Here is a 9410-nt window from a genome sequence, read left to right as displayed (position 1 = left end):
CAACGCATCTAGCCCCACGCCATTTGGAGATTCCTAGGAGAAGTTATTATCAAAATACTGAAGGCTGCGCAGAAGTCAAACATCCACGCGGAATTCAGCTCTGGATATCTCCCGAAGAGGCCCCTTCACATTAGCACGTTAAAATACTTTCTTTTCGTGTTTATACCTATCTAAGGCTGGTTGTAGCTAGTATAAATACCCCCTATGTCTATGATGTAAAACAACTTTTGATAACCTTTGATGATTTGATAATCCAAGTGATTACTGCAGCCGAGCTGCTGAGTGTTTACTCTACCCCTTTTCTTCCTTGTTCTCCTGGACTTGTGAAGTGATTCCTCTGGGATCCACTAGTTCGTGCCTTGCGAGTTCCAATACGACTGCCTCGTATTGTGTGGATTAGCTCCGGTTGTGGTTCTGCGGTTGTTCGGAGATCGAGTTGAAGTCTACACGGTTTCGGTGTCTCTCTTCCTGTCGCTTGGTCACTTCCGACCTTGATCAGGTATAAAGTCAGTTACCCGCTGTTCTTCAACAAATTTACCTTGTTATTCTGTTACCTTTATATCCAGCCATCTTATTCATCAACCTACTGTCGTGAAGATCAGGCCACCCTAGTACCAAATATAATTCGGTACATACTGTAGGAAACGGGTGACACCTAAGAGGGGGGGGGGTGAATTAGGACTTCTAAAACTTTTACTTAACTAGGCCACAATTAAATCCCTAGAGCAAAACCTATGCAAATAATCAAATTAGAATGTGCAAACTAGGCTTTGTCTAAGTGTTGCTATCTCTACCGCAAAGGCTAAGTTTCAATCTACACTAAATAAGTATGACTACAAGATTGAAACTTAAATGCTTAATATAAATGCGGAATGTAAAGAGCTAAGTAGAGAAGCAAACTCTCGTGGATGACGCCGGTATTTTTACCGAGGTATCCGGAACCACGCAAGGTCCCGACTAATCCTCGTTGGTGCCCCTACGCAAAGGGAAGCCCACGCGAGGGCCAAGCACCACGGTCGAGTAACTCCGTAGGGAGCCACGGGCCTTCTCCACGCGCAAGTGGTGCTCCGCTTCCGGCTCCTCTCGGACGCTCCCCGCCGTCTCCACTATCGAGCTTCCGGCCAAAACGCCGCGGGCCTCGTTCCCTCCGGTACACGGTGGCGGCCGTGACACAAACGCGGTTGTCACGGTCTCGCAAGACTCTCGCCCCACTCGGTACAATTACTACGACTCACACAAGAGCCGAGGGGTTGTGTGGTTTTACAAAACTCACTCAACTAACTAGGGTTCACCTAGAGCAAGCGCTAAAGCGGTCTAACTAACCTAAGCACTTCGCAAAGCACCTACGCTAATCACCGAGTGATTCTATTAAGCACTTGGGTGTTTGAGCTCTTGGAAATATGCACTATGTGTCTTGGTATGTTGCTTGGGCTCTCACACTTGAGAATGGCCGGTTAGGGTGGTATTTATAGCCTCCACACCCCCAACTAGCCGTTGGACAGAAAGCAGCAGCTTTCTGTCGTCGGGTGCACCGGACAGTCCGGTGCACCACCGGACACTGCACAGTAGATGTCCGGTGCACGCCACGTCAGCCGACCGTTGGCGCCTGTAGCAGTCGACCGTTGGATCCGACCGTTGCCGTCTGCCCGTTGGCACACCGGACAGTCCGGTGCACACCGGACAGTCCGGTGCTACAGCCAGAGAGCGCCTGTCTGCGGCCTCTCTGCGCAGACTGTCCGGTGCCTCACCGGACAGTCCGGTGCACACCGGACACCGATGTCCGGTGCGCCACCAGGCGCTGGCTGACAGCCCTCGTCTTGGATTTCTTCGCTGATTTCTTCGGGCTTCTTTGTTCTTGAGTATTGGACTCCTATGCATCTTTTTATGTCTTCTTTTGAGGTGTTGCATCCTCATTGCCTTGGTCCAATTCTCTTCGCATCCTGTGAACTACAAATACAACCACTAGAAAACTTATTAGTTCACTGATTGTGTTGTTCATCAAACACCAAAACTCAATTAGCCAAATGGCCCGGGGTCCATTTTCCTTACACATACCAGACGTGGAGGTTGGTTGTGAGGGGTTATTTGTAAAAATATGACGTGGAACGACCGTTGAAACTGGTGTTTTAATATAGTGTATATATAGGCTGTTGGTAATGGAAGCCCAGAGCTTCCGATAGGCATGGGAAGCCCTAGCCAAGGTAGTGGTCACACGCGTGGTCAGGTCGGGCCAGTGGGGCTCGTGCGTCCGCGCGACTGTAGGGCACGTTTATACATGTGTAAACATGTGTTATGTTTTGCGTAAACAGAAGGTGCACACGTGGTGGGGTCGAGTTGGGATGGACGAAGGTGGGCCAGTGTCGTGTTCGATGGTAGAGTAGTTGGATCCCGCGTGTACCTTGGATGGCATCGCAGTCGTACGCGCTCAGGGTCAACCCTCGCGCGCGTGCATCCTGAGATCCGTCGCATCAGCCGCTCCCACCTCGCTGTCATGCACGCCTTAGGGGTGTCGTCGTTGATCACGTGCCCCCGAGATCCGTCGTCACGCCGCCGCGGCCACTCACACCTTACCGTCGTGCGCAACTCAAGGTGTCACTGCCGCGTGCACCTCAGAGAGACGCTGCCGCTCTGAGACGCTGCCACGCTCCCGCGTGCGTGCCCTCAAGCACCTGTCGTACCTGTATTTTGGGATGGAGTGAGCAATGAAAACATATATGTGTTCTTTGTGTTGCCAAAATATTTGATTTTGTTCACGAGAAACATATTCTATGGTTAGCCAAACAAAAAAAATAGATTTAAATAATTTTCGAGCCATTTCAATTCTTACGCTAACTTTAATGGAGCACCTAAATAGACACCAAACTCAAAACAGGGCTTTAAGTTGTGGGCTGACTCTCCTAATTTCCTTCCCGTTTTTCTTCCTGTGGTCGCTCGTTGAGTGCGGAAATTCCACGAACGTGAGCTCAACATGGAGCCGGCGACCCCTCCGGCACCCGCCGCCGGCGTCACGGCTACCGTCGACCTCTCCTCAGTCGCAGCCGACCTCGGTGGGGCGCACCTCCTGCCCTGCGGCATCAGGCAGAACGGCGGCGCCCCCGTATCCGACTACTTCAAGCCTAGGGACACAGGTCCGTGCCCACCCCCGAGTCAAATCTCTCGTTTCCTTTTTCCCGCTCATTTAGTTGAGGAATTGGTGTGGGCCTCCCGATAGGTGTGGAGGTGGAGGGGGTGAAGATGGAAGAGGCCTTCTTTCGTGGGAGGAAACTGCAGGGCACTACCCTAGCTCTCCCGGATGGCTACCGAGGTTACATCACTTTCTTCCTTCTGCCTTCTTCAAGCCTACAAGATTTCTGAGTTTATCATCAGTTTGGGACCTTTGGAGTGGGAAGCGTGTTTTTTCTCCTTTTTCTTCATCGATTCGTAGCAATGTACGTTGATTTATGGCCTGAATGATAGTGAAGCTGTATAGAATCAGTGTAACCGTAACTAGATGCGCCAAAATCCGACATTCTCTCCAAATTGCATGCACGCCTTTAAGGTGACTGGATGAATTGTGTGGCGCTGATAAAAACCGAAACTTTATGGGGGAACATTGATATTCCAGCCGTCCTAAAAAAAGGCACCTTCAAATTCTAGTAAGAATTAATTTATGATTCAAATGCATGCTGAAAAAGTATAAACACTATGAAGTAAGGAAGTCGTTCACAAATCCTGAAGTTTCAGTTTTGAGTTTGGCTGCAGAAGTGATCATTGAATGGCGGTGTATTCCTTCTTTTACCTGAAATATGGCCATCGGCCTACTTAGTACATATGTTAATTGGTCTTGGGATGCTAAGTTTGCATGTACATCTAGATGTGTGGAGATGATAGGTGGTGACCAGAGGTAACAATCTATTTTTTTTTTCAATAAAAGGAGCTCGGCCATTCAATTAAGTAAGAAAAGAGAGATTTTATGTACAGAATGCACCCTTGGTGCCAAACACATCGGTCATTAGGGCCGAAGGCTAACAAACCCCCTCGAACCGAAGACAGGTTTCGACCATAAATAATGTCGCTTTATGCCTCTGAACTATCCTTTTTGAGTGATACAATACAACAACAGCAGCAGCAGCAGTCTTTTAGCCCAAGTAAGTTAGGGTAGGCTAGAGCTGAAACTCAATAGAAACCACAAGTCAAGGTTCAAAGTTCAAACACATTTTGGGTTTCACCTTTATTAAAATAGCTAGCTTTAACATGGGCTGGACAAACCTATCAGGCTATCACAACCCTCCTCCTGTTCCTCCCTTTCCACAAGTTCGAGTGGTAACAATCTGTCATTCTATATCTTCAGTAGAAACTGTGAATTCAACAGAAGTACTGCAGTTTGACCATGTTTATGATGCTTTTAACATTCTCTGTAGGTTATGTATTGGAGAAGAGTCGCGGACAGAATTCAGATGCTGAAGTCAGCAATTTTACATCCCGAGCTGAATTCCAGAGCATAACCTACTGGAATCACGATACAGCGCCATCAGCAGAGGATTCCCTCCCGAGGTGCTTCCATTGGCTTACCGTCGCTAATGCGGTGAGCATTATTTCTTCACCTAACGATCTGTTTGTTTTCCATTTACGCAAATTTGTTTTGCTTCCGCCGCATCAACTTGTTGTGGTTAGCTATATGCAGTAGGCCACATAAATCAATAATCACTGAAACAAAGGAAGTGTCATCACATAGACTGACAGACATGATCCTAATTTTGGCTTCCTGTTTGTACAGATGCATAGAGCAGTGACTGCTGAAGACCTGACTAACATGGCAGCAATGCAGAATCAGGACAAGTAGATTCGTTCTATAACGAAGCCATGCAATTTCGATTTGGTGAACCATCTCGACAAAGGATCTTGTAACAACCAACATGTTATTTGAACGCATCCAGTAGGTAATGTTTAGGCTTTGGGGTAAGATGCTTCAGGAGATCCTTGTTCAGTAGCATCTGAAAATGTCTGGGTAATTTAGATTGGGACCTGTATCAGACTATCAGTTATCTCCAATATTGTGAAAGAGTGCCGGTGTTGCCTTTGTGTTCATCTTGCCTCTATGTGATTGCAGAAAATAATAATAAAAAGGAATCATATTTGTTTAATTTTTTTAAAAAAAAAAACTGGAACATTTAGGGGTGTATGTGACATTCATGAAAGAGGCAGGTTTCTCCATTCTCATTTCCCCCAAAGAGGGATGTGACATTCATCAGGTTCATCTGAGAATCAATCAACAAGGCTAATTTTCCGAAGAATAGGAACATCGAATCTTACTCCCATGGTTATCATGAGCTCGCTCAAATATTCTTGAAACAACAACTATCTGCAGAGTCACATCAACTTCGACACAACATAGCTGTGCAGATACCGGCTCTCTCTAACCCAGAGTGCTAAAAGAACATGAGAAACAACAAAAGCTGAATGGGGCTGCTCAACATGAGTGGTAGTACAAGGCTCTAGCAGGAACTAGTAGTAGGAGAAAAAAAGAAGAAACAAAAACAAACCCCTCAACAACCTACTTTGGCCCTCGTTTTCAACCGAAAGGGTGCCAACTGAAATCGCGCATGGCCGCACATTCTGTTCATTGAAGGCTATCGAAGAAGCCAGGCCCAGCCTTCGCCTTCAGCTCGTGGCCAGCGTCTTTGCCCATCTCGACCATGTCGTCGAAAGAGTACGGTCCACTTCTTGCCGTCTCAAATACTGCAAGAAGAACCACGCAAGCAACAAAGCGATGTCATTCGATGACAAACAGAACAGGACCATTTTAAGATCCTCTCGATCGAAAATCGAGGATACCTTTAGATCCGTCTGGTGAAGACAGTAGGCCCCGGAATGAGCAGTTCCCGTCCTTGTCACGGTAAGCATAGGCCGCAATTGGAGTTCGGCAGTTGCCATCAAGAACTGCCAAGAATTCTCTTTCGCATGTGACAGCTAGTCTGGTATCCTCGTGGTTCAACGAGGACAGATACTCCATCTGCAGAAAAGAGGGCAAAGAATGGCAGATCTTATCATTTTCGGATACATATAGTGTTAAAAAGAAAGCCATGAGCAAGCAAGTGCCTGCCATGCTCTGCGTAGCTGCATAGTACATTCATGTACATTGCGGAATAAAACAACAATGCACACTCTGAAATAAGAAAAATAAAGGCCTACTGTAAGGCATAGTTGCAAAGATTAAATGCTTTCGGAAAAGCCACAGCATGCAACATGGCCATGATAAAAAAAGCAATAAATAAAAGATATTTGTTAAATAAAAATGCAAATAGTGGCATGACAAAGAGACATATCTGTGTGGCCTCAACAGCAATATATATACCTAGAATGGTTATTATTCAGGACCATAAAATGGTCAGACCCTGTCACCAGGGGGCAGGTCCACAGTATTAGTAATTCTGTCCCCTGACAGCAATGACCTGTGTAAACTCAATGAAAAATTACTGTGGGCAAAAGGGGCAATGACACAGCATGTCCATCATAGCTACGCTAGCGACATCAATGGTTCCTAATTCTAGATCCGCCCTTGCTTATCAGTTAATCAAAGTGGCATGCAAAGTCCGATAAAGAAAAGACAGCAAAGCTAGTGTCAGATTTGTACATGGAATCATGCAAGCATCATGTTTTCTCCATTTACCAGCATACTGCAACACTGGACGCCTTACCATTTTGTCATCGTTGCTTCGGCAAGCGATTCCAATAGCACCTTGGGCAACTGCCGGAAGCATTTCTTCCACTGATAGTACAGCTGTTGCATTTTCTGCCATTTTTAGCCGCCTTAATCCAGCCAGCGCCAACAATGTAGCAGACACATCTCCTTCCTTGAGTTTCCTTAACCGTGTCTGAACATTTCCTCTGAAGTTAACTACCTGCAAAACATTGAATACTGTTACTTAAGCGAGACTAATCAAGGTCAATGCCTAATCATAACACACTTCTAAATATTTTTTTAAAAATACAGATACAGGCTTCTAAATATTTAAGTACAGGACTAAGGCAAGAATATACAACTGTCAACCGGACAAAATACTCTTTATAACAAAAGAAAAAGAAAATTGCAATAATGCCTCTAGGATGGACATTTTTTCACATGTATGACATTGAAAACAACAGCTTCAGAATCATACAAATGAAAAATGTACATATTGGTAAGAGTTTTTTTAACAGTTTATAATAGAGTTAAAAACTGCAGCTGATAGAAAGAAGATCTATGTTCTAGACTTCAGAGAGTATGCAATGGGGGGGGGGGGGGGACACCGGACTCACAATACTGGGAAGTACCTATGAACACATCAGTAAATCTGGTAGCACTAAAATCACAAGTATAGGGGGTGAGGAGGGAAAGTGTGATGAGCAAAACCATCATACTTACTTTCAGTGATGGATATCTGTAGAGAATCTGAGATTGTCTCCGCAAGGAAGCACTTCCAACAACACTGCCAGCAGGAAGCTCCGCGAGCGAATTTGCAGTCAAGCATATGAATGCATCTCTTACATCTTCTCGTGGGAGGTTACAGGGCAATATTGTGCCTTCAGGTAGATATGTTGGAACATCTTTCATAGAGTGCACAGCTATATCAATCCTTCCCTGCAAGAGTGCATCATCTATCTCCTTGGTGAATAAACCCTTGCCTCCAATATCTGCAAGGGGTTTGTCCAAGATCATGTCTCCTGTGGTCTTTATGATGACGATCTCAATAGCCCCCTCCTCAGCTAACTCAGAGTGTGCGGCTTTCAGTTTTTCCCGAGTTTCATGGGCTTGTGCAAGAGCCAGAGGACTGTCCTAAATAACCAATGACAAGAATTACAAAATTTGCACATTCCAAATGAAAAAAAGAAACAAACAACACTTTAAAATGAAAACTTGGAAAGTGGAATGAACAATTTGTTTTGGCAGCAACTGTGAATTTTCTTTAGTAACTTTTTCTTGCTGCTTTTTAAAACGAATTCTTGAGTAACTTTTTTCTCAACATAAGGAAAATGTCTAAAAGGCGTAGAATTTCCACAAGATCCAAGAAAAGTAGTAAATTGGTTAAAACCGAGTCAAGGCAAAGACTGATAAAGACAACACCCTTGTAAACGCTAACATGAAACCACTAACTAGCATGAGAATAGCACAAGAACAATCCAGCCTCTGGTGTTGGCCCAAAAATAGCAGAGGTGAGATCTAAAACGTAGAATTTTGCCGCCATTCTTTAGCTCTATCAAGGTCAACGCCCAGTTACTACTGATTCGGAATTGCATCCTACAAAGCAAAGAAGCGCATCCTTCCTGCTAACGATTCTCGATGCTCCTTTGAACTTTACCAGACAATCCACAATGTTCAACACCTAATAAAGACGCAGTAGGTTCAGAGCCACATCTCAAAACTCACATTCCCGGACGAAGAGCTAAACGCAGGATCTATCAGGCACTCACAAGTCACAACGCATTGCCGTCCCCAAATTCAACAATTAACAGAACCTAAAGACACGATTTTGACCAGCATAACCACGAATTCATCGTCATCCCAAACAAAGAAACCGCAGAAAGGGTCGAATTCGATCACCTCCCACGCGTCCCAATCCGGATGAGTGAGACCTTGGCCTGAGCGCCGGCCTCCACGGCGACGGCAGCGCGCACGACGGGGCACGGCCGCCGCCGCGGGCGCGCGAGGCAGGTCGGCGAGCCGAGGAGGGAGTGGTGCGCGGTGGTGCATCGCAGCGAGACCATCTCCGGGCGTTTGGAGAAGATGGTTAGAGGACTGGGCGGGCGAGGAAGGGAGGAAGGAGAGGCCGAGATGCACAAGGGAATGCTCTCTGACGAGGTCTGGATTCTGATCTGGGTGAGCTGGTCACGCTCTCGGCTTGGATGAGAAGATAATGTGTCAGGATTGGCCAACCACAGCGAAGCATACTCAGCATGCATAAAACTCAACTTAAACCTAGGGATTTTCTAGATATATTTCCATTTATTTTATTTGTATTTTTCATAAAAAGTTTTCTCATGCTTAGAGCATCTCCAAAAACCTTCTCATATCTAGGGATGAAAACGAATGGAAAAACCCCTCTTCCATTTCCGTATCCGCATTTTTTCATCGGAAACGGGATCGGGTCCGGAATAGTTGGGAACGGAAACGAGAGCGGGATAAACGGAATTGCGAAAATGAACGGAAATGGAAATACTAACGGAAACTCATAATTTAATACAAATAGAAATGATATTAATGTTTGATAGTGATTGATTGGCAGGACAATAACATAAAACAAATAGATATAGAGAGACATCATTCTATTGTTGTTTGGTTGCTAATAGTGTACATTTAGCTACATCTGATGTTGTTTAAGACTTTAGACCACTTGTCATTGAAAAGAGCCGATAGTTACAATGACCACTTGTGCTATAATTTGTCAACTAAA

At 45.4% G+C, this 9410-nt stretch overlaps 2 protein-coding genes across 2 annotated transcripts; one reads left to right on the top strand and one right to left on the bottom strand.

Annotated features, from left to right (window-relative positions):
* Positions 1-2911: 2911 nt before the first annotated feature.
* On the top strand, positions 2912-5065 carry LOC100275043 (uncharacterized). Its single transcript, NM_001149243.1, is given in 4 exon segments — positions 2912-3128; positions 3212-3304; positions 4401-4564; positions 4757-5065. Coding segments are annotated over 4 exon segments (483 nt in total). The 5' UTR covers positions 2912-2968; the 3' UTR covers positions 4823-5065.
* A 173-nt stretch (positions 5066-5238) lies between these two features.
* LOC100191140 (camouflage 1) lies at positions 5239-8889 on the bottom strand. Its single transcript, NM_001136576.2, has 5 exons — positions 8561-8889; positions 7385-7790; positions 6678-6881; positions 5815-5992; positions 5239-5718 (listed from the first exon to the last, which is right to left on the bottom strand). Exons 1-5 carry the CDS (start codon positions 8722-8724, stop codon positions 5600-5602), a joined length of 1071 nt encoding a protein of 356 aa, NP_001130048.2. The 5' UTR covers positions 8725-8889; the 3' UTR covers positions 5239-5599.
* Between the last annotated feature and the right edge of the window lie 521 nt (positions 8890-9410).

Source organism: Zea mays, chromosome 5, assembly GCF_902167145.1.
Source record: "Zea mays cultivar B73 chromosome 5, Zm-B73-REFERENCE-NAM-5.0, whole genome shotgun sequence".
NCBI classification, from domain to species: Eukaryota; Viridiplantae; Streptophyta; class Magnoliopsida; order Poales; family Poaceae; genus Zea; species Zea mays.
The sequence above is the reverse complement of the archived record's forward strand: the minus strand, read 5'-3'. Positions and strand labels throughout refer to the sequence as shown.

Bases quoted from the DNA above. Each gene is read 5' to 3' on its own strand.
- LOC100191140 (NM_001136576.2), bottom strand. From the start codon at position 8,724: ATGGTCTCGCTGCGATGCACCACCGCGCACCACTCCCTCCTCGGCTCG. The intron at 6,882-7,384 runs GTAAGTATGATG...AATGTTTTGCAG, and splicing joins ACAGATATCCATCACTGAAA to GTAGTTAACTTCAGAGGAAA. The intron at 5,719-5,814 runs GTATCCTCGATT...TTCTTCTTGCAG, and splicing joins TTCACCAGACGGATCTAAAG to TATTTGAGACGGCAAGAAGT.